Raw genomic sequence first — 24,902 nt, 5'->3', positions numbered from 1 at the left:
CGGGACCCCCCCCTCCACCGATCGTCACTCCCCAATAGGCCCCATCCCTCCATAAGGCCCTATATCTTTGGCCCTTCCCCCTTGGCACTGCCCAATGCTCAGTGGGCAGTGTCAAGATGTGGCACTGCCAGGCTGGCACTGCCCAAGGGACACCCCCCCCTTTACCTCTGACCTCCTTGAGTGGGGTGGGACGGTGTCAATGGCCTCTCCTCCCTTCAGCAGGGTCGGGCCGACTGTTCCACTCCTGGCAGGGTGGGTGAGATGCTAGCAGGCCCAGAGAATTCAACCCTGGGCCCGCAGTCAGGCGCAAATATTAATTTCAATATTGAAAACAGCTCCACCCTGATTTCCGATGCAAAGCTGGTGCTGTTGAAAATTGTAGCGCCGGAGATTTCTGGAGGCCGTGACGCCCAGTGGGTAGCCTGTGAAACGGCCATTGCTCATGTCTCCTGGCAACTCGAGAATTGCCCCCAGTATATCTATCAAGGCACCAGAATCAGTCCTTATTTCTATGATTCAAGGAATAAACTGAAATCAAATAGTGACAGCAGAAAATGTCACACAAAAGCTACCGGGCCAATAATGTGACGTTCTACCAGTCACAGAGTGGTTAAACAACAATCCCAGTGCCTGGATTCAAATTCAAGCAAGGAAGAACATTTTTTACAGGATTACCCCTATCTACTACGGGAAAAAAAGAACATTTTTAAATCAAATGCATGAATAGAATGAGTAAAAATATTGACGTTACAGTCAACTGTTACAAACTGTGAGCCCAGCACGCGGCAATAATTCAACTGAGGTGGGGGGTGCGGGTGTTACTGATAAACTTGATACAGAAGCAAAATAATTTAGTAAGGTTATCAAGGGCCTGAAGTTACATTATTGTATTGTATCTGGCAGGCAGCTTTATGCTATGAATAGTTTGGCTCAAGGCTGGATTTGAGTTATTTGCAGGTCTACAGAAGAAGATCAGTGAAGAGATCTTGATGTCCATATGCACAGAATATTAAAGGTGGCAGGCAGATTCATGAAAGGGTTAAAACACACATGGGCTACTTGAGTTTGTAAATTGAAGCACATAAAACAAAGAGATTGTGTTAAAACTCTATAAATCAAAGGGGAGGTGGTGACGTACTGGTATTGTCACTGGATGAGTAATCCAGAGACCCAGGGTAATGCTCCAGGGAGCCAATCTCACCAATGAAAATCTGGAATTTTAAAAGTCATAGAACACAGCGCAGTACAGGCCCTTCGGCCCTCGGTGTTGCGCCGACCTGTGAAACCAATCTGAAGCCCATCTAACCTACACTACTCCAATATCATCCATATGTTTATCCAATGACCACTTAAATGCCCTTAATGTTGGCGAGTCCAATACTGTTGCGGGCAGGGCGTTCCACGCCCTTACTACTCTCTGAATAAAGAACCTACCTAAAGTCTAATGACCATGAAACCATTGCCAATTGTTGCAAAAACAATTTTGTTCACTAATGCCCTTTGGAGGAGAACGCTGCCAAGCTTACCCGGGCAAGGCTGGATGTGATCCCAGACCCACAGCAATATGGTTGACTTGTAACTGCCCTCTGGAATAGCCTAGCAGGCCACTCAGTTCAGAGGAATTGAGGATGGGCAATAGCTGCTGACTCAGCCAGCGATGCCCACATCCCATGAACGAATAAAAAAAAATTGGTTGGGCCTCAGCTGGATTATTGTGAATGCAGTAAGAAGTCTCACAACACCAGGTTAAAGTTTATTTGGTAGCAAACGCCTGTAGCTTTTAGGGCCTTGCCCCTTCATCAGGTGAGTGGGGAGTTCGAGGGGCAAAGCCCCGAATCCTAATGGTGTTTGCTACCAAATAAACCTGTTGGACTTTAACCTGGTGTTGTGAGACTTCTTACTGTGTTTACCCCAGTCCAACGCTGGCATTTTCATGTCATTATTGTGGATGTACAGGCCGTGAAAAGAATACAGAGAAGGTACGTAAGGCATGAGGGACTTCAATTAGAAAGAGGGATTGCAAAAGTGAGGTCTGTTCTCCTATGATCAAGGGAGGTTATGAAATGTTCAAAATACAAAGAGTTGATAGAGAAGATCTATTCCTCTGATGTGTGGATCAATAGTAAAATTATTGGGATCTAGAGGGGAACTGAAACAATTCTGATAATTTTAAGTTGTCGGGCTCAATCTTATAAGGGCGGGGGAGGTCGAAGCTGATTCCACCAGCAATGACTTCAGAAGAGATTTGGACAAAAACTTCATGGTGAAGAATGGATAGGGTTATGGGCAAAAAGTGGAGGTGTGGGAATACGTTTTTTCAAAGAGGCAGCAGTGATATGATGAGCTAAATGGCCTCATTTGGTGCTGGAAGTTTCCATAAGTTTGCTTTAGTCGGAGTAGAGAAGAAGGTAGAAGGGGGGGTGGGGTAGCATTGCTAGTCAAGGACTGTATCACAGTGTCGGAGAGAAAGTTTGATGAGGACTTGTCAGTTGAGGTAGTATGGGCGGAGATTAGAAATAGGAGAGGAGAGGTCACCCTGTTGGGAGTCTTTTATAGACCTCCTAAAAGTTCTAGAGAGGTTGAGGAAAGGATTGCGGAGACAATCCTGGTTAGGAGTGAAAGTAATAGGGTAATTGTTATGGGGGACTTTAACTTTACGAATATTGATTGGAGTTGCTATAGTTCTAGCTCGCTAGAGGGGTCAGTGTTTGTACAAAGCGTGCAGGAAGGTTTTTTGTCTCAGTATGTAGACAGGCCAACTAGAGGTGAGGCTATATTGGATTTGGTGCTGGGAAATGAGCCAGACCAGGTTCTAGACTTGGAAGTTGGTGTGCATTTTGGTGATAGTGACCACAATTCGGTTACGTTCACCTTAGTGATGGGAAGAGATAGGCATGAACCTCGGGTCAGCAATTTTAGCTGGGGTAAGGGCGATTATGAGGCTATCAGGAGTGAATTAGGAAGCATGGATTGGATTAGGGGATTACAGGGACTGGGAACGTCAGAAATGTGGAGTTTTTTCAAGGAGCAGCTACTGCGAGTCCTTGATAGGTATGTCCCTGTCAGGCATGGTGGATTTGGTAGATCTAGGGAACCGTGGTGCACTAAAAGAGTTGAGTCGATGGTTAAAAAGAAAAAGGAGGCTTATGTTCGGATGAGATTGGAGGGCTCAGATAGTGCACTAGAAAGCTTTAGATTGGCTAGGAGGGAGTTGAAGAGTGAGTTGAGAAGGGCTAAAAGAGGACATGAGAAGACTTTGGCTGATAGGATTAAGGAGAATCCTAAGGCGTTCTATAGGTATGTCAAGAACAGAAGGTTGGTCAGGGCAAGATTAGGGCCAGTTACAGACAGCAGGGGGAAGTTGTGTGTGGAACCGGAGGAGATTGGAGAAGTATTGAACCAATATTTCTCTTCGGTGTTCACGCAGGGGGACATGAATATAGCTGAGGAGGACATTGGGTTGCAGGGGTGTAAAGTAGACAGTATTACGGTTGATAAAGAGGATGTGCTGGAAATTCTTGAGGGGCTGAAAATAGATAAGTCCCCTGGTCCGGATGGGATCTACCCTAGGATTCTCTGGGAGGCTAGAGAGGTGATTGCAGAGCCTCTGGCTCAGATCTTCAGGTCGTCATTGGTCTCTGGTGTAGTCCCGGAGGATTGGAGGATAGCGAATGTTGTCCCATTGTTTAAGAAGGGGAACAGAGACTTTGCCGGGAATTATAGACCGGTGAGTCTTACTTCTGTTGTGGGCAAGGTTTTAGAAAAAATTATTAGGGATAGGATTTATAGTTATTTGGAGTGTAATGAATTGATTAGAAATAGTCAGCATGGTTTTGTAGCGGGTAGGTCGTGCCTTACTAACCTTATTGAGTTTTTTGAGAAGGTGACCAAAGAGGTGGATGGGGGTAAGGCAGTTGACGTGGTATATATGGATTTTAGTAAGGCGTTCGATAAGGTTCACCATGGTAGGCTTCTGCAGAAAATGCAGATGTATGGGATTGTGGGTAATCTAGGAAGTTGGATCAGGAATTGGCTATCAGATAGGAGACAGAGGGTGGTGGTGGATGGTAAATATTCATCATGGAGTGCAGTTACGAGTGGTGTGCCTCAGGGATCTGTTTTGGGGCCACTGTTGTTTGTAATTTTTATTAATGATCTGGATGAGGGTATAGTTGGGTGGATTAGTAAATTTGCTGATGACACCAAAGTTGGAGGTGTGGTAGATTGTGAGGAAGGGTGTCATAGTCTGCAGGGAGACTTAGATAGGTTGCAGAGCTGGGCCGAGAGGTGGCGGATGGAATTTAATGCGGAGAAGTGTGAGGTAATTCACTTTGGTAGGAGCAACAGATGTGTCGAGTATAGGGCTAACGGGAGGACTTTGAATAGTGTGGATGAACAGAGGGATCTAGGTGTGTGTGTACATAGATCCCTGAAAGTTGGGAATCAAGTAGATAAGGTTGTCAAGAAGGCGTACGGTGTCTTGGCGTTTATTGGTAGGGGGATTGAATTTAGGAGTCGCAGTGTAATGTTGCAACTGTACACTACTCTGGTGCGGCCGCACTTGGAGTACTGTGTGCAGTTCTGGTCCCCGCATTACAAGAAGGATGTGGAGGCGTTGGAGAGGGTGCAGAGGAGGTTTACTAGGATGTTGCCTGGTATGGTGGGGAGGTCCTATGAGGAGAGACTGAGGGATCTAGGGTTGTTTTCGTTGGAAAGAAGGCGGCTAAGAGGGGATCTTATTGAAACATATAAGATGATTAGTGGTTTAGATAGGGTGGATAGTGATAGCCTTTTTCCTAGGATGGAGAAAGCTAGCACGAGGGGGCATGGCTTTAAATTAAGGGGGGGTAGCTACAGGACGGATGTCAGGGGTAGGTTCTTTACCCAGCGGGTGGTGAGGGATTGGAATGCCCTGCCTGCTGCAGTTGTAAATGCGTCTAGTTTGGGGGCGTTTAAGAGATCTCTGGATAGGTTTATGGACGAAAAGGGATTGGTATAGGCTAGTGGGTCATTGTTTTTGTAACTGGTCGGCGCAACATCGTGGGCCGAAGGGCCTGTTCTGCGCTGTAATGTTCTATGTTCTATAATTATCTGAAATTGCCCTTGAAGATTTGCAGCAATGCATGATTGGAATTGGAGTCAATGGTCCTATTTGGTAAGGGAATGTAAAAGGAAAAGCAAGTAATGATATGTCACTTGTTGGTACATTTATCTCTGTCTTACCTCTTTTAATTCATATTGTGGGGACAAAATGAAGAATTTTATTTCATATTTACTCTTTTTATAGAAAATGTACAGGCAAAGCATGGAAGAATCGAAGAAGAAAGGATATGATCTCCGCGCTGATGCCATTCCAATCAAAGCTGCCAAAGCTTCAACTCATATTGCCAGTGATGTAAGTGTCGGGAGGTAGCCGCAGCAATCTATTATTTCCCTTTGAATTATTCTGTGCCAAGTTCCCCCTCTCCTGAAAAGGTCTGCCCTCCTCACTCATCATATTGTGAATGTTTTCAGCAGCCTATTTAAAATGTTGCACCTAACCAGCAAAGGGGGATGCTCCAGTCATCAGTGGGTATGACGGACTGAATGGCCTCTGTCTGTGCTGGATCATTCTGTGCTTTAAATCGCAGGAACTTTGATCAAATTTTCCCTCCCAAAATCAGAATTCTGAGGCTAGCTGTAGCCATTACCCTAGTTGAGAGCAAAATCATGAATGATTTGACCTGAATGTTGTTCCTTACAACCTTGAATCAGTTTAAATGGTGGAGGCAATGCTATTATTCCATTTGCACAGTTGTAAGCATTAATTGGAAAGCAGGTTAAGCATCTGCCTGCCTGCCTACCTGCACAAATAAGGGATTAAACATCATGGTGTGTGGATTGTGTGGCTATTTTTAGATTTATCAGAATTCTCCAGTCATTCATATGGAGTTGCAAAGTGGCGTAGTGGTTAGCACTGCTGCCTCATGGATGCATGTCCTCGTGCCCGGGACATGGATCTGCCTCCTGGTTTGGGTCACTGTCTGTACGGAGTCTGCACGTTCTCCCCACGTCTGCATGGATTTCCTCCGGGTACTCTGGTTTCCTCCCACAGGCTGAAAGATCTGCTGGTTAGATGCGTTGGCCATGCTAAATTCTCCCTCAGTGTACCCAAACAGGTGCCAGAGTGTGGTGACTAAAAGATTTTCACAGTAACTTCATTACATAAGAACATAAGAACATAAGAAATAGGAGCAGGAGTAGGCCATCTGGCCCTTCGAGCCTGCCCCGCCATTCAATAAGATCATGGCTGATCTGTCGTGGCTCAGTTCCACTTTCCCGCCCTCTCCCCATAACCCTTAATTCCCTCTCTTATCAAAAACCCATCAACCCGCGTCTTAAAATTATTTAGCAAGGTAGCCTCCACCACTTCAACGGGTAGAGAATTCCAGAGATTCACCACCCTTTGAGTGAAGAAGTTCCTCCTCAACTCCGTTCTAAACTGCCCCCCCTTTATCTTGAGGCTGTGCCCCCTAGTCCTACTGTCCTTTCTGAGCGGGAAGAGTCTCTCCACCTCTATCCTATCCATCCCATTCATCTTATACGTCTCAATGAGATCTCCCCTCATTCTTCTAAACTCTAACGAGTACAAGCCTAGTTTATTCAGCTTCTCCTCATAGCTCAACCCCCTCAACTCCGGCATCAGCCTAGTAAACCTCTTCTGCACTCCCTCCAAGGCCAAAATATCCTTGTGTAAGTACGGCGACCAAAACTGCACACAGTACTCCAGCTGCGGCCTCACCAATGCCCTATATAGCCACAGCAAGACCTCCCTACTTTTATATTCAATCCCCCTCGCTATGAAGGCCAGCATCCCATTCGCCTTCCTGACCACCTGCTGCACCTGCAAGCTGGGTTTTTGCAACTCATGCACAAGGACCCCGAGGTCCCTCTGCACCGTCGCCTGCTGCAGTTTTTCTCCACATAAGTAATAATCCTTCCTACCATTATTCCTACCAAAGTGGACCACCTCGCACTTGCCAACATTAAATTCCATTTACCAGTTCCTGGCCCATTCGCCCAGCCTATCTAGATCCTTCTGCAGACTCTCCACACCCTCTGCGCAATTTGCCGTTCCACCAATCTTGGTGTCATCAGCAAATTTCTACACCATACACTTGGTTCCCTCCTCCAGATCATCTATATAAATGGTAAATAGCTGAGGCCCCAGCACCGACCCCTGAGGCACTCCATTAGTCACCAACCGCCAATCCGAATAGCACCCATTGACCCCCGCTCTCTGCCTCCTATTTGACAACCAGTCCTCTATCCACACTAACACCCTACCCCCAACTCCATGTCCCGTGACCTTCTGCAATAACCTCTTGTGAGGTACCTTGTCAAACGCCTTCTGAAAATCAAGAAAGACCACATCCACCGGCTCTCCTCTATCCACCGCCCTAGACACATCCTCATAGAACTCCAGTAAATTCGTCAGACACGACTTCCCCTTAACGAAACCGTGCTGCGTCTGCTCTATCAAGCAATTCCCCTCAAGATGCCTTGCTATTTCCTCCTTGATGACGGATTCTAACATTTTACCTACAACAGACGTTAAACTAATCGGCCTATAATTCCCCGCCTTTTGCCTGGCACCCTTCTTAAACAACGGCGTAACATTAGCCGCTTTCCAATCTTCCAGCACTTCCCCGGAATCCAGCGATGTCTGGAAAATAACCACCAAGGCATCCACTATCACCTCCGCCATTTCTTTCAGAACCCTCGGATGCATTCCATCCGGTCCTGGGGACTTGTCCACAATCAGCCCCTCCAGTCTGTCAAGCACCGCCTCTCTAGTAACAGTAATGTCATTGAGACCCTCCAGTCCTACCACCTTTCCATCTCTAACACCCGGCAAATTATTCACGTCCTCCTCCGTGAAGACCAAAACAAAAAAGTTATTCAAGACCTCAGCCATTTCCCCATCCCCTACCACTAAGTCCCCCTTCTCATCCTCTAAGGGTCCAACGTTCACCCTAGCCAGCCTCTTCCTTTTTATATACTTATAAAAACTCTTGCTATCCTTTTTTATATTAAGCGCTAGCCCAGCTTCATAGTTTCTCCTACCTTTATCAATTTCTTTGTCAATCTTTGTTGACATTTAAACCTCTCCCAATCCTCTTCTCGCCCACTACTCTTAGCTACTCTAAACGCCTCCGCTTTTAGTTTAACACTTTCCTTCACCTCCTTCGTTATCCACAGCTTATTACCTCTCCTCCTACGGTCCTTTTTGACCATTGGAATAAATTTCTGCTGAGCACCAAGAAAGATCTCCTTAAAAATCCTCCACTGCTCCTCAGCAGACCTACCTTCCAACGCGCCCCCCCAGTCCACATTCGCCAATTCTTCTCTCATCCTACCGTACTCCCCTCTATTCAAACAAAGAACACGTGTCCGGGAACCCACTTTGTCCTCCACCATCTGCACCAGAAACTCCACCATACAATGATCACTCTCCCCAAGAGGATCCTTCACCGCAAGGTCCCTGATTCTACCCGCCTCATTACATAGCACCAGATCCAAGGTAGCTCGCTCCCTCGTCGGCTCCAACACACACTGTTCAAGGAAACTATCCCGGCAGCATTCCAAGAACTCCTCCTCGAGCCCACCGCGTCCAACATGGGTCGACCAATCAATATGCAGATTTAAATCCCCATAACTACGGCCGTCCCATTCCTGCACGCTCATTGTTAACGTAAGCCTACTTATGACACTAATAAATAAACAGTAAAAAAAAAAGTCACATCGCCATTGCCAGTGAAAACAGAGAATTCGGTGCTCAGACAAATCTCCAGTCACTGCAGCGGGACTGGAGAATCCCAACTGTAGGAATCCAGTCCCTTGTGTTTGGAACTCTTCACCACAGAGAGTGGGTGCTCCCTAATTGAGTACATTCAAGATAGAGATCAAAGGATTTTTTGACAGTAAAGGATTTGGCAATAATGTGGGAAAGTGTGGCCAAGGCAGAAGGGTCATCCAGACTGAAAACGTTGGCCCTATTCTCTCTCCACAGCTGCCGTCAGACTTGCTGAGATTTTTCAGCATTTTCTAGTTTTGTTTCAGAAGGCCAGCTATGATCTCCTCGATGGTAGAGCAGGCTTGAGGACATAAGTGGCTTATACTCCCATTTCTGTTCTTTATGATCTTATAGTGCATTTTAGAGGACTATCTTCAATAAAGACTGTAATCTTATTACCACTGTTTGAGCACAGTCTGGATAGGAATCACCCAAGCTGCTTAAAAGTTCGTTCAAATTACATCTTCACCATCTGTGTCATTGCAAAATTCCGCTGTTTTTATTAGTGAAATACGTGAGGACTGTTTTGCACTCAGAGATGGAATGGAATTGTTCCAAAATGCATCTTCCTGCCCTGATTCAGTGTATTGAGATTTGTTATAGTTCAGAAGATTCTTTTTGCATAACCAAAATTGGAGCAATATGGTTCTATTTGGTAACAGAATGTTTGACCTTTCTTTTCTCACAGTACAAATATAAGCATGCTTACGAGAAGGATAGAGGAAGGCACATTGGTTTCCGCAATGTGCACGATGACCCTAAGCTGGTCCATTCCATGCGCGTGGCCAAGATGCAATCCGAACGTGAATATAAAAAGGATTACGAAAAGACCAAGACCCGGTATCACATGCCATTGGACATGCTGAGCATCGTGGCTGCTAAGAAGTCTCAGGAGGTTGCTACCAATGCCAATTACAAACAGGAGTTCCACCACTTCACCTATTTGCCTGATGCCATGAGCCTGGATCTTTCCAGAAAGATGATGGATATACAGAGTGATGTGAGACCACTTCTTTGTTTTGCTATTTTAAAATCCTAAACTGAATTTAATATTTGGCTGACAACTCATTCATGGAAATGGCTATCAGAGTTTGAAACCAAGCTTTTCTCATTGTTATAATTTCTCACTGGTTGCTGAACATAGGATTTACAGAAAGGGAACAAGGTAATGGTCCTTTGGGGCCTGAAGTTCCTATCAATATTATGGCAAGACCTCACTATCAATTTTATTTTCGATTTTCCTACTGACAGCCGGTCTGATTGACGGGCTTACATGAATGAGAGCCAGGAGAATACATCCTCATGGAGAGACAAGAATAGCCCCCAACAATGGGGCGGCATAGTGGTTTGCACTGCTGCCTCACAACACCAATGACCCAGGTTCAATTCCGGCTTTGGGTCATTGTCTATGTGGAGTTTGCACTTTCTCCCTATGTCTGTGTGGGTTTCCTCCTGGTACTCTGGTTTCATCCCACAGTCCTGAGATGTGCGAGTTAGTTTGATTAGCCAGGCTAAATTGATGCTAATATCAGGGGGATTAGCAGGATAAATATGTGGGGTTATGGGAATAGGGTGCGATTGTGCTTGGTGCAGACTGAATGAGCCATATGGCCTCCTCCTGTATAGTAGAGATTCTATAATTCCATGAACCAGGCTGATGGCAGGCCGGGAGTCTTGAGATTGGCAGTTAGATGGATGGGTATCGCAATTATGGAAGTGAGGAGACATTGCTATTGGCAGGTGAGAGGCTGAAGGTTTACTTGAGGGGACATGAGGAAGACTGCCATGTCTCTGATTCACAAGGAGAGGTCCAGGGGCACTTGTAGCTGTTCCTCTTTCTGCTTTGCTGTCAGGTTTGCGGAGCCCTGGGAAGTCTGTGAGGCAATACTGCAATTAAATTAGGCTCCCAGCTCTACTGTATTTCTCCAAGACAGGATATAAGAACATAAGAAATAGGAGCAGGAGTAGGCCATCTAGCCCTTCGAGCCTGCCCCGCCATTCAATAAGATCATGGCTGATCTGTCGTGCACAAATACAAATGAAATGTCATATACAAATGAAATCGTCCTCCTGACTATAAAAATGTAGCAGGCAGATTCATGACAAGTTATGGTCATATCCCCTGATTTTTACTTTTTAACCTAAGTTCCTGCTGCACCTTGTAAATCCACCAAAAATATTTCACTTCACATTGTGACCAATTATTTCCCAATAAATTACATAATTATAATCAAATCCATCTGTATCTGCAATCATCCATAATCAGTTATCACCATTAAATAGGAGCTTGATTTATGTTTGTTTTAGTAACCATAGAATTTCATTTTAACTTATCTCACTTCCTCCAAAGAGAAAGTTGGTTGTGAGTACTTGTATGGGCACTAGTTATATCTGTTTTTTCTGTAGGGTATGTGGAATATTTCTTGCTCTAGTCTCACCCTGATTCTTTCCCACAACTTTTTCTCTCATACTTTATATTGGTGCCATTCCCTGCTCTTGTCTGAAACTGAAACTAATCATCAATTTTGCACCCAATTTCCATCTTTATCTCACTTCACAGGGTCCATCTCCAACACTTCTCTTCCCTTCCTTGAAGTCTCTGTCTCAGTTTCTGACAATAAACTGTCTATCGGTATTCATTACAAACTCGGCAACTCCCACAGCTACTTGGATAACGATTCTTCATACCCTGTTTCTGATAAGGACTCCATTCCATTCTCCCACTTTCCGTATCTCCGTTTCATCTGTTCTGATGATATTATCTTCCACAGTGGTGCTTCCAACATGTAATTTCCTAACCAAGGTTTCCTTCTCAACTGTGACAGACCCATTCCCTGCACTTATCCCTTCCCCTTCCTCCCAGAACCACGGTAGGGTTCTCCTTGTCCTGACATTCACCCCACCAGTATTCAAAGGATCATAGAGTCATAGAATCCCTACAGTGCAGAAGGAGTCTGTTCTGCACCGACAACAAACCCACTCTGGCCCAACCCTTGTAACCCCAGACCTGTTCCCCACAACCCCAACTATTTACCCTGCTAATCCCTCTAACCTACACATCTTGGGGCACTAAGGAGCAATAAAGCAAAGCCAATCCACCTAACCTGAGCATCTTTGGAGTGTGGGAGAAAACTGGAGAACCCAGAGGCAACCCACGCAGACAAGGGAGAATGTGCAAACCCCACACAGACAGTCACCCGAGGCTGGAATTGAACCTTGGTCCTTGGCACTGTCAGGCAGCAGTGCTAACCACTGTGCCACCGTACCGCTCTCTACCACTTCTGCCACCATCAAACACATCTTTCCCTCCTCTCCCCATCAGTATTCAGAAGGGACTGTTCCCTCCGTGACCTCCTGTCCACTCCGCTATGAACCCCCCAGCGCACCATTCCCTTCCCGCAGCACCTTTCACTGCAATCACTGGAGTTGTAACAGCTGGCTCTATGCCATCTTCCTGATCACCGTCCAAAGCCCCAAACACTCTTTCTGGATGAAGCAGCATTTCACTTGCATTTCATTCAATTTAGTCTACTGCATTCATTGCTCACAACATGGCCTCCTCTACACTGAGGAGATCAAATACAGACTGGATGGCTACTTTGCAGAACACTTTTGCTCAGTCCTCAAGCATGACCCCATTTATAATCACCATCTTCACTCAATCCTTGGTCTATTGCAATGTTGTGGAGCCTAACATACACTGGAGTAGCAACACCTCATCTTCAGATTAGACACTTTACATCTTTCTGGACTCAACATTGAGTTAAACAACTTCAGACTGTGAATTCTGTCCTCCTTTTTCATTTCATTTTGACAATTGCCGGTCTGTATCTTGTTTTTGCTTTCAGACTGAGCTGACCTTAATTCTGCTATTAACACCTACATTGGATCTATGTTTCATTTCATTCCTATAAGTATTACTACTCTCTTTGCCTTTCGTTCTATGACATTTTTGGTATTTAATTACCCCCACTCTCTAACCCATCCCCGAGCCTTCTCTTTTGTTCCACTCCACCCTCCCTCCTTTTCAACACATCGTATTTCTCACTCTCTTCAGTTCCAAAGGAGAGTCTCAAAATTTTCCAGAACACCCTCCAACCCCTGCAGCTGGTTTTCCTGCAGCAAGGATGGTTTGATATTGGCTGCCAGTGCTACATTCCAGTCCTACTGGCAATTTGACTGGCTTGCCAGTCCTGCTGCCCTCGACTTCACCTAGAATGGAATATTCCATTGGCAGGAAGGGCTGGAAAATCCTGCCTATTAACTCTGTTCCTCTCACCACAGATGTTGCCAGAATGTTTCCAGCACTGTTGAATATATTTACGTCTACATCAATGTTATTTGTACATTATTTTTCATGTGTATTTGTAAGACATACTAAAAAAAAATGAGTTACAAATGTATTCAACTATATATGGTAATCAAGTCTCCATATAATTGCATATTTATTTTGCATTTGTTGTTAGATTAATTGCTAATCAAAATTGAGAGTTGCATTTCAAAAGATAGAATGAACTCTACAGTGGCATAGGGTCAATATCTATGATGTTATATAATAAATCTCCCTGCATCTCTGTATTATAATTAATGGATAAAATACGTACTAGTTAAACTTGATTATGGCACATACTTTGGCTTGCCAATTCTATGATGTTGTTTCATCTTAGTTTTATGGAACACGTGTAGAATTTGTAATTGTTTAAGTGTTGTTGTTTCTGAATTGCTAGAACAATTATAAGGCAGACCTCCAGTGGCTGAAGGGAATTGGTTGGAGTCCCATTGGATCACTGGATGTTGAAAAAGCTAAGAAAGCAACAGAGATTGCAAGTGACTGGAAGTACCGCCAGCATCCGGAGACCTTAAAATTCAGCAGCTTGTCTGACTCGATGAACATGGTCCTGGCTAAGGCTAATACACAAGCAATGAAAAAGGTAAATATTTGCAGAAGGAATATTTCAAGGCGATAGTGACTATTCCCCCCTTTTCTTGACTTAATATTCTTATAATCAATATTCTTCCCAACTTCCGTGAAGGTGTTCCCTCCTCATTTGTGTATAGTTCCACAAGAACACTTTATGCCCCAAGCAAATGCCTGTCACTTGTGTGACTCTAGTTGGTGAGTCTGAACACACTATTTAATTAAGGGATGGGAGGTGGAGCGAGATCCCATTTGAACCCAACCTTTTGTTCACCTGAAACGTGCTTCCAGTGGGGATTAGTAAATAAGGATCTGGAGTCGAAACTCAGATCTTACCTCCGCTCTCTAAAATGCCCTAAATTGTACCACCCGTAAAACTGCCATCACTAGCTTAACATACTCAGGGAGGTAATGGTGTAGTGATATTATCGCTCGATTATTAATCCTGAAACTTAGCTAATGTTCTGGGGACCTGAGTTCGAATCCCACCAGGCAGGTGCTGGAATTTGAATTCAATAGAAAACATCAGGAATTAAGAATCTACTGATGACCATGAAACTATTGTCCATTGTCGGACAAAGGAGTTTGGTTCATTAATGTTCTTTAGGGAAGGAAATCTGCCATCCATACCTGGTCTGGCCGATGTGACTGCAGCGCCACACAATGTGGTTGACTCACAACTGCCCCTGGGCATTTAGGGAGGGGCAATAAATATTGGCCAGCCAGCAATGTCCTGAACTTCAAATTGGCTGGAAAGCTGACATCTCCTGTTCCAAATGGCTCAGGTATTGTAAGTGTTAGGGGTGGGTGGGCAGCAACAAAGGTTATCCTTATAGCTTTCCAGAAATATAGATTTAATTGTATTTAGTTGCACACTTTGCTTAAAAATAAGTTGCATATTTTAGGTTGGAAACTAAGAACCATAGGGATATCTTTGCAGGACGTTGATAATGGCTGAATCAGTCCTAAAACTTTTTCAGAGTTTTTTCAACATTTTCAAAAGAAACTCAGTTACCCTCTTATTTCACAGCATCTGTATACAGAAGCCTGGGAGAAAGACAAAAACAAGGTCCACGTGACAATAGATCATCCAGATATCGTACAAGCCAAGGTCAACTCTCATATGTTCAGTGAGGTAAGGTATTTATAAATGATTCCCATTTAAAGGAAATGAAGAATTTGGGTTTACGTTTTATTTATTGGTGTCACAAGTAGTTTACCTTAACACTGCAATGAAGTCACTATGAAAAGATTGATGCGCTGAATAAGCGGCAGTAAATATCTTCCCCTCTTTGTAGAACAAGTATAAACTGGACTGGCAACAATCCAAAAAGAAAGGTCACGACCTCAGAGCTGATGCCATACCAATAACGGCTGCTAAAGCTTCCACAAATATTGCGAGTGATGTAAGTAAGAATAGTTTTGTGATTGTTTTGCCACTGTTAAGCCATTCAATAGGATTTGATCTAACTCTAATAATAAGAAATGTATTTTTTTAATGACTTCACTTAATGCCTTTAATGTAAGTAAAATAGTTTTTCAAAACAAGAATGAGCCATTAATTCCAGCATACACAACCCTTTTAAATAGAAATCAGCCGTATCTACTCGTAACCAAATTCTTTGCTCTCTTTTTTCTAACAAAATGCCTCATGAGCTTATCTATGCCCACTTCAACTTTCCCTGATACCTTTTTCTACACATCTATTAAGTTTAAATTTATTTATTAGTCACAAGTAGGCTTATATTCACACTGTAATGAAGTTACTGTGAAAATCTCCCAGTCGCCACATTCCGGTGCCTGTTCGAGTACACTGACAGAGAATTTAGCATGGCCAATGCACCTAACGTGTACATCTTTGGACAGTGGGAGGAAACTGGAGCATCCGGAGGAAACCCACGCAGACACGTGAAGAATGTGCAAATTGCACACAGACAGTGAGCCAAGCCGGGAATCGCACCCTGGTGCTTTGAGGCAGCAGTGCTAACCATTGTGCCACCTGTTATTGACTGACTCTACTTTGCCCAAATGCTCATTCTTAACTTGTGAACTTACATTGAAAGGGGCACAGGGGTCTGTGACCTGGAGTATCCTTGCTGCTTGCTGCTCCCCACACCCCACTCCCACCTCCCATGTGTGTTTTCCCAGCAGATAAATTATTTCTTGTTAATATGATATTCATCCTGCTTTGAAGGATGTGATTTGTTATCTGTTGTTCCTAAGAGGGCTGACACTCGAAGGAAATGCATCTCATGAAATCACAGCAACACAATCCATGGTTATCCCCCCATTCTTATTAGAAGCATTTGCTGTATTCCTGCATTGTCCTGCGATGTGGTCCCTGTGACTACTCTTCCCCATAGGCAGCCCCAGTGGACAGATTCAGACCTTTAATTCCAATCTGTACCAGTTCTATAGATCAACTGTTCACCCTCAACAATATCCATCAGCTCTGTGTCCCTGTGTTGTGCCCTCCCCTCATCTGAGATAGGATTATACCTCAGTCCCTGCAAACCCAACCACACCATTGTTCTCTCTTCTCTGACACTTCCTTCTAAAATCAACACCCTTAGCAATCTCTTTGCCTACTTTCAAAGTCTTTCTTTTGGACTTTGTTTTTATCTCCAGCCTCTGTTCCTTCCTATCACCCACCCAATTTTCTTCCTGCAGTAACCACTTTTCTTGCAAAACACTCTGAGACACTGTCCTTTACATGGAGAACAACACTGATGTTTAAGCCATGTTTTTGCAAATATGCATGCTTATCAAACTATTACTATGGATATAGGAGTAGAATTGGTTCTAATGCAAACTAAGCCATTTTAAATTCCAAAGTTGTTTTTCCTGAACCTTGGAAATTATCGCTAAATATGTGGAACTACTTTACAGTACAAATACAAAACAGCCTACCGTAAGCAGCTCGGTCACCATGTTGGATGCCGCAACATTCAGGATGACCCTAAGATGGTTTGGTCCATGCATGTAGCCAAGATTCAGAGTGACAGGGAGTACAAGAAGGACTTTGAGAAAACTAAGACCAAGTTCAACATGCCAGTCGACATGCTGGACATCCTGTTGGCCAAGAAATGCCAGACCCTGGTCAGCGACATTGACTATAGACATCGCTTGCACCGATGGACCTGTCTGCCAGACCAGACTGATGTGATCCAGGCACAAAAGGCCTATGATCTGCAGAGTGACGTGAGTACTATGCCTACATTTAGACATTCGGTTCTGTTTAAAATTCCCAATAATAGCTACAAACTGAATGTTGATCATCCTAGACAAGGTCCCACATTGTCTAGGATGATCAACTAGGTATACATGGAGAGTAGTAAATTGGATTAGACATTGGCTCAATGGAAGAATCCAGAGAGTGGTAGTGGAGGGTTACTTCTATGAGTGGAAGCCTATGACTAGTGGTGTGCCACAGAGATCAGTGCTGGGTCCATTGTTGTTTGTCATCTATATCAATGATCTGGATGATAATGTGGTAAATTGGATCAGTAAATTTGCTGATGATACAAAGACTGGAGGTGTAGTGGACAATGAGGAAGGTTTTCAAAGCTTGCAGAGGGATTTGAAAGCTAGAAAAATGGGCTGAAAAATGGCAGATGGAGTTTAATGCAGACAAGTGTGAGGTATTGCACTTTGGAAGGACAAACCAATGTAGGACATACAAGGTAAATGGTAGGACAGGGATCTGGGAATACAGATACATAATTCCCTAAAAGTGGTGTCACAAGTTGATAGGGTCGTAAAGAGTGATTTTGGTACATTGACCTTTATAAATCAAAGTATTGAGTATAAGAGTTGGAATGTTATGATGAGGTTGTGTAAGACATTGGTGAGGCCGAATTTAGAGTATTGTGTGCAGTTTTGGTCACCTAATTACAGGAAGGATATTAATAAGGTTGAAAGAATGCAGAGAACGTTTGCAAGGATGTTACTGGGACCTGAGAAACTGAGTTACGGAGAAAGGTTGAATAGGTTAGGACTTTATTCCCTGGAGCATAGAAGAATGAGGGGAGATTTGATAGAGGTGTATAAAATTATGATGGGTATAGATAGAGTGAATGCAAGCAAGCTTTTTCCACTGATGCTATGGGAGAAAAAAAGTAGAGGGTTAAGGGTGAAGGGGGAAAAGTTTAAAGGGAATATTGGAGGGGCTTCTTCACACAGATAGTGGTGGGAGTGTGGAATGAGCTGCCAGATGAAGTGGTAAATGTGGGCTCACTTTTAACATTTAAGAAAAACTTGGACAGGTATATGGATGAGAGGGGTGTGGAGGGATATGGTCCAGCTGCAAGTCAGTGGGACCAGGCAGAAAAATGGTTCGGCACAGCCAAGAAGAGCCAAAAGGCCTGTTTCTGTGCTATAACGTTCTATGGTTCTAGACCATTAACAAAGCTTGCCAAATTTTCAAATATTTTCTATTGCACCAAGTCTTCCTACCTTGATCTAACCAGCTTCTCTTCCACTCTTAAACATTTTTCCTTACTTCTGCTTAGTCAGGTTGGTTTATGAATACAGGGATAAAAAAGCTGAAGGAAGCCATTCAAAACTGCTATTCAATTAGGGTATCCTTGATGCACATTTTAACTCCATCAGCTTTCCTTAGTTCTGTAGCCTTAATAGAACTCAAAATGAAAATTTATCAATCTCAGGTTTGAAATTTCCAACTGATTTAAACTAACAGCTTATCTAGGGCTTGTAGTTCCAGATTTTCATTACTCTTTACTCTATGAAACAAGGTGTTCTGTGATATCACCTAACTCTAATAGACTCCTGTGCCAGAGAAAATACTTCACCTTAGCAAACTCTCAGGTGTTTTAACACCTCCAAAAGGTACTTAACTGACTCAGCCAACAGCCCTTGGATGGGAAACAAGTGAGGAGTTATTCTGCCTTCAAATTAAAATCTTCTGTATTCTAAGTTTGTTCTTTTATTCTTGGGTTTTTGCAAGGCAGTGTACTCTGACTGTTGCCTCAGGAGTTGAGGGGGTTGAGCTATGAGGAGAGGCTGAATAAACTGGGCTTGTACTCGTTAGAGTTTAGAAGAATGAGAGGAGATCTCATTGAGACGTATAAGATGATGAATGGGATGGATAGGATAGAGGTGGAGAGACTCTTCCCGCTCAAAAAAGACAATAGGACTAGGGGGCACAGCCTCAAGATAAAAGGGGGGCGGTTTAGAACGGAGTTGAGGAGGAACTTCTTCACTCAAAGGGTGGTGAATCTCTGGAATTCTCTGCCCGTTGAAGTGGTGGAGGCTGCCTCGCTAAATATTTTTAAGACGCGGGTTGATGGGTTTTTGATAGGAGAGGGGATTAAGGGTTATGGGGAGAGGGCGGGAAAGTGGAACTGAGCAGCGACAGATCAGCCATGATCTTATTGAATGGCGGGGCAGGCTCGAAGGGCTGGATGGCCTACTCCTGCTCCTATTTCTTATGTTCTTATGTTCTTATGTTCTTTGGATGCCAAAAAGATTTCTATTTCTTCTTCTGTCTATTGCATCCAAGGTTTCAACAATGCAAATACTGAAAACACCAGTGGAGGTTATAATTTGTTCCTTCACTAAGCCCAAGCATATCTAGGCATCCATCTGGTATCTCAGTAGAATTAAGACCTTGGAGAGGAAGGTGGAGCGCAAAGGTGTGTCCTCCATCCAACTCCTTCAGAACCAGCAGAAAAGCAGTAGCGAGGAATGGTGGATATTTTAGATCACTATTTTTCTGCTGTTATGGAAACAATAAATGATTTTTATTTTTGCCTTGCAGAATTTGTACAAAGCAGATCTTCAGTGGCTAAAGGGTATTGGATGGTCTCCTTTGGAATCACTGGATGTGGTCAAAGCCAAAAAAGCTGGAGAGATTCTGAGTGAGAGCAGGTACCGACAGCACCCAGCAAAATTCAAGTTCACCAGCTTGTATGACTCCATGGATATGACCCTGGCAAAGAATAATGCGCACTTAATGAACAAGGCAAGGCCACCTTACGAATAGACACTGCAGTCAATATGGCAATCATAGTCCTGTGTAACTGTTACTCTAATTTCCTCTCTCTCATTTATAACAGAAAGTATACACAGAAGCCTGGGAAAAGGACAAGATAAAGATTCACATCATGCCTGACATTCCTGAGATTGAACTTGCCAAAACAAACTCGATTAATCTTAGTGAGGTAACCATCCTTCTGGACCAATATACTTTTAACATTTGATGGGGTTTCAATGCAATTTATTCTCTGTTGTGCAAATTACTTCAGTAAGCCACTCATCACATATAATAAAGGAAACTATCCCAAGGCATTTCCTAGGAGCTTATATTATGCAACATTTGACATAGTCTTTAATAAGAGGAGTTTGACCAGTGACTAAAAGCTTTCTTGAAAAGATGGGTTGTAAGCTGCATTATAGAGGGGGGGAGAAAGATAATGAGATAGGGAGACTTCAACCAGGAGTTCCCAGCTCCACTGTGGCATGTTTTCCTGCAATGGATGTGGTGAGCCATTGGCTGCAGGTGCAATCTTCCAGTCCTGCCAAAGTCTCTTGGGCTTTTGCATACCTCATCTACCCTGCCTATAATGAACCTGCCACGAGATGCCAACTTCAGCAGGACTGGAAGATCCTGCTGGTGGAAGGGGCTGGAAAATCTTGCCCTTACAATGGAAATACCAGAGCTTATGCCCAGATGGCTTATGGCACATATGTTCTTATGAATTAGGAGCAAGAGTAGGCCATTTGGTCCCTCGAGCCTACTCCATAATTCAATAAAATTATGGCTAATCTAACTTTAAGGCCAACTTCACATTCCTCTCTGAGTTTGATAGCCTTCACCCCCTTGCTTATCAAGAATCATATCTATTTAGAATCATAGAATCCTTACAATGCAGAAGAGGTCATTCAGCCCTTTGAGTCTGCACCAACTCCCTGACAAAGCATCTTACCCAGGCCCTCATCGCCACACTATTCCTGTAACCTCACACATAACTAACTCCCCTATGCTGCACATCTTGGGACACCAAGGGACAACTTATCATGACCAATCCAGTTACCTTGGAATCTCTGGGCTGTGGGCAGAAACCGGAGCACATGGAGGAAACCCACACAGACACGGGGAGAATGTGTAAACTCCTCACAGACAGTCACCCAAGACTGGAATTGAACTCCCGTCCCTAAAGCTGTGAGGCAGCAGTGTTAACCATTGTGCCACAATGCCGCCTACTTCTGCCTTGAAGAAATTCAAAAGACTCTACCTTAGCCACCTTTTGAGGAAGAGAATTCCAGTCTTACATCCCTCTGAGGGAAAACATTTTTCCTTATCTCTGCCTTAAAGGGTCAACTTTTTATTTTTAAAGGGTGACTCCTAGTTCTAGATTCTTCCACAAGAAGAAACAACCTTTCCACATCCACCCTGTCAAATCCCCTCAGGATCTTATGTTTATCAATCAAGTTCCCTCCTACTCTTCTGAACTCCAACAGAGATGAGTCTAGCCTGTCTAAACATTTTTTGGAAGACAACCCACCAATTTCAAGTATTGGTCCAGTGAACCTTCTCTGAACTTGTCAAATGCATTTGCACCTTTCTTTAAATGAGGAAAATACTCCAATTTATCAAGGAGACCACACCATCTTATTGAGGTGTGATCAGACTAAATTAGATGCAGAGATAAAGAAGGAGATATGAGGAGGTCAAGGCTCTTGGGAACAGTCTCACTGACATTGCAACAGAAACATTTCTCTAAACCGGGGTTTTGAAAACTTCCGTTTGTCGATAAATCCCATGGAAAGAAGCGTTCTTTTTGCTGTGAATGACAAATAATTATAAATATATCAGCTAGAATTATGCCACCTGCTTCAACTTGTCCATTTATTTCACAGAAAATGTACAAACTCGGATATGAAGAGTTAAAGAAGAAAGGCTATGATCTAAGGAATGATGCCATTTCCATCAAGGCTGCACAGGCCTCCAGAGACATTGCCAGTGACGTATGTAGAATGGAATTTTGCCTATTTTGCTGACTCAATGTTTGTGGAAATGGAAATAACTCTGCAATTTTTTTTAAACACCCCATGCAGTACAAATACAAAACAGCCTACCGCAAGCAGCTCGGCCACCATATTGGATGCCGCAACCTTCAGGATGACCCCAAGATGGTTTGGTCCATGCATGTAGCCAAGATTCAGAGTGACAGGGAGTACAAGAAGGACTTTGAGAAAACAAAGACCAAGTTCAACATGCCAGTCGACATGCTGGACATCCTGTTGGCCAAGAAATGCCAGACCCTGGTCAGCGATATTGACTACAGACATTATCTACACCAGTGGACCTGTCTGCCAGACCAGACTGATGTGATCCAGGCAAGGAAGTCCTATGATCTGCAGAGCGATGTGAGTATCCGAGGCCAGAAGAACTATTTTTCCCATTTTAACCTCCTAGATTCTATTTTAATGTTCAAAAGTTAAAATATGTACTCCATGTAGGTGGTTGCTATTAGCCAACATCTTCGAAACAACCCTGTATTGAAAATGAAGCTTAAGGTCAATCTGTTCCATGGGTCCTCACTTTCAAAGTTAACTGTGCATTGAAAATATGCTTGGAATGTCATTAATTTTAAAATTGGAGCAGTAATTAAGTGACTGCAAGGTTCAACTTTTTCAAAGGTAACTGTTTACAAATTTAAGAATACCCACTGACACCGATATATACACGAGTTATACAGATACTTGGTTAATGTTTGCAGGGCAGAGTTTATTTTCTTCAATTTGTATCGCAATTTGTGACATGTATTGATGCTCTGGTGGTAGTATTGCTTTGCATTGGGTTAGTGTATGGAATTGTTGATGTAAATATCCTGCAAATATAAAAAAGTACTACGGAACATTAAAATGTTGAGTTTTGCTATCCATCTCCATAATTCACTATTCATAGCACAACCTAACCACTTTTTGAGGACATCACTAGACTAGTAACCTCGGCTAATTGGCTTGGAGCATGGGTTCAAATCCCACCATGGCAGCTGGTGGAACTTGAATTAACTTACTTTTTTAATCAATTCATTAATTTAAAAATAATTCTGGAATATAAAGGAAGTGTTGGTAAAGGTAACCATGGAACTATCATTGATTTTTGTAAGAACCCATTTGGTTCACTAATGTCGTTTAGAGAAGGAAATCTGCTGTCCTTACCCAATCTGGCCTACATGTGACTACAATTCCCCAACAATGTGGTTGACTTTTATCTGCCCCTGAAGCACATTTAGTTAAAGAGCAATTAAGAATGGGCAATAAATGCTGGTCCTGACATCAACACCCACATCCCAGAAGAGAATTCTCCTTCTTTAACAGCATACCTCCGCATTGTTTTTATAGATTCCCTACAGTGCTGAAGGAGGCCATTCAGCCCATTAAGTCTGAGCAAATTTTTCGACAGATCATCAAACCCAGGCCCTATCCCCATTGTCCTGTTAATCCTTCTAACCTACACATCTTGGGACACTAAGGGGCAATGTGTGATGGCCAATCCATCTAACCTGCACATATTGGGGATATGGGAAGAAACCAAAGCTCTCACAAAGACACAGGGAGAATTTGCAGACTCCACACAGGCAGTGATCCGAGACCAAGATTGAATTCATTCCCTGGCACTGTGGGGCAGCAGTGTTAACCATTGTGCCACCATGCTGCCCTACTATTGTTGGCTTTATTTGCTGTGCAATGTTGCCAAAACTTGAGCTCAGTAGGACTCCCCCTGGATATGGCCAATATTATTAAAACATCAGGTCACCCTCCAAACAGCCCAAAGTAGTTGACTCATTGCGAATCAGCAGCACACTCTGTTGGAAGCCAGAAACTTTAATGCATCTTGCATCTCACAAATAAAGCATTGCCCAACATTAAATAGTTGGTGAGAAAAGCTTGCAATAAGGTAATAGATCACTGGCCCTTACCTTGATCTGAACAATTAACTTCAGCTAACGATCCAGCACAGCACTGAGCAAGTGTTAAGTTTTTTGATGAGAAGTTAAATCGAGGCTTTTTCTGACAGTTCATTTGGGTATTGATGATCCCATTGTCGTTAGCAAAGACAGCAAGAGAATCTCAAATTGTGCTGGCCAACATTGCTTCTTCAACTAACAGCAATTTGCCTTGTTGTTATTTCTGAAATTTTGCTTTGTGCCACATTATTAATGATCTCAGTTGTACTCATACTGGACGCATGGGAATTACCTTAGAACATCTTCTATATCAAATGGTAAGCGTCACATTAGCACTAAGAACTTTTCATTGTCTTTCAGATTCTATACAAGTCAGACCTTGGGTGGCTAAAGGGTATCGGATGGTCCCCCTTGGATTCACTAGATGTGGTGAAAGCGAAAAAAGCCGGAGAGATCCTGAGTGACAGCAATTACCGTCAGCACCCATCCAAGTTTAAGTTCACCAGGCAGATTGACTCCATGGACATGGCCCTGGCAAAGAATAATGCACATATAATGAACAAGGTTGAACTGCTTTACTCTGTTTATTGCTTTGAAATTACAGATGTTTTCAGTCAGTCTATTTGACCCATTGACATACTAACATGAGTGTACCTATTTTTCAGCATGCATATATTGAAGCCTGGGAAGCAGACAAGACCAAAATCCACGTTTTGCCAGACATGCCAGAGATAATATTGGCAAAACAAAACCAGGTGGCCTGTAGTGATGTAAGTGTGTGAAGCTATTTTGAAGAGATACTTGATTGTAATGTTTTACCACAGAAAGGAAATGGAATTAAAGGACATTCCAGGCTGTCACCACTTTCTGAGGAAAAATCTCTTACCTAGCGGGTGGTGATGATCTGCAATGCACTGCCTGGTAGGGCTGTGGAGATGGGTTGCCTCATATCTTTTAAAAAGTATCTGGATCAGCATTTGGCACATCACAACATTCAAGGCTATAGGCCAAGTGCTGGTAAATGGGACTAGACAGGAGGTCACTTGTTTCTCACATGTCGTGCACACTCAATGGGCCAAAGGGCTTCTTCTGCACCGTCTGATTCTATGACTAGTCACCATACATTGATTTATATATCAGGACAGCTTTCTTCTGTGCATGGTGTTGAAACAGTAACCTGTAAATCGTGAATTCAAGTACCATCGGGTCA

The 24,902-nt window shown here is 43.4% G+C and overlaps 1 protein-coding gene across 39 annotated transcripts in view; it reads left to right on the top strand.

The window, feature by feature from the left end:
* Window positions 1-24,902, top strand: part of neb (nebulin) — a 283,417-nt gene that overhangs the window by 87,945 nt on the left and 170,570 nt on the right. For 38 of the 39 annotated variants that reach the window (XM_080199424.1, XM_080199416.1, XM_080199415.1 and 35 more), the window contains 12 exons: window positions 5,288-5,395; window positions 9,525-9,836; window positions 13,564-13,767; window positions 14,785-14,889; window positions 15,053-15,160; window positions 16,644-16,955; window positions 19,534-19,737; window positions 19,832-19,936; window positions 21,636-21,743; window positions 21,834-22,145; window positions 24,053-24,256; window positions 24,358-24,462. In XM_080199424.1, the coding sequence (XP_080055550.1) occupies window positions 5,288-5,395; window positions 9,525-9,836; window positions 13,564-13,767; window positions 14,785-14,889; window positions 15,053-15,160; window positions 16,644-16,955; window positions 19,534-19,737; window positions 19,832-19,936; window positions 21,636-21,743; window positions 21,834-22,145; window positions 24,053-24,256; window positions 24,358-24,462 (2,187 nt within the window). The remainder of the gene's footprint in view (window positions 1-5,287; window positions 5,396-9,524; window positions 9,837-13,563; window positions 13,768-14,784; window positions 14,890-15,052; window positions 15,161-16,643; window positions 16,956-19,533; window positions 19,738-19,831; window positions 19,937-21,635; window positions 21,744-21,833; window positions 22,146-24,052; window positions 24,257-24,357; window positions 24,463-24,902) is intronic. The other variant, XM_080199439.1, reaches the window with a different exon arrangement.

Source organism: Carcharhinus amblyrhynchos, chromosome 11 (genome assembly GCF_965287045.1).
Source record: "Carcharhinus amblyrhynchos chromosome 11, sCarAmb.v2.hapA, whole genome shotgun sequence".
NCBI lineage: Eukaryota > Metazoa > Chordata > Chondrichthyes > Carcharhiniformes > Carcharhinidae > Carcharhinus > Carcharhinus amblyrhynchos.
This window is presented reverse-complemented; position numbering and strand designations above follow the sequence as displayed.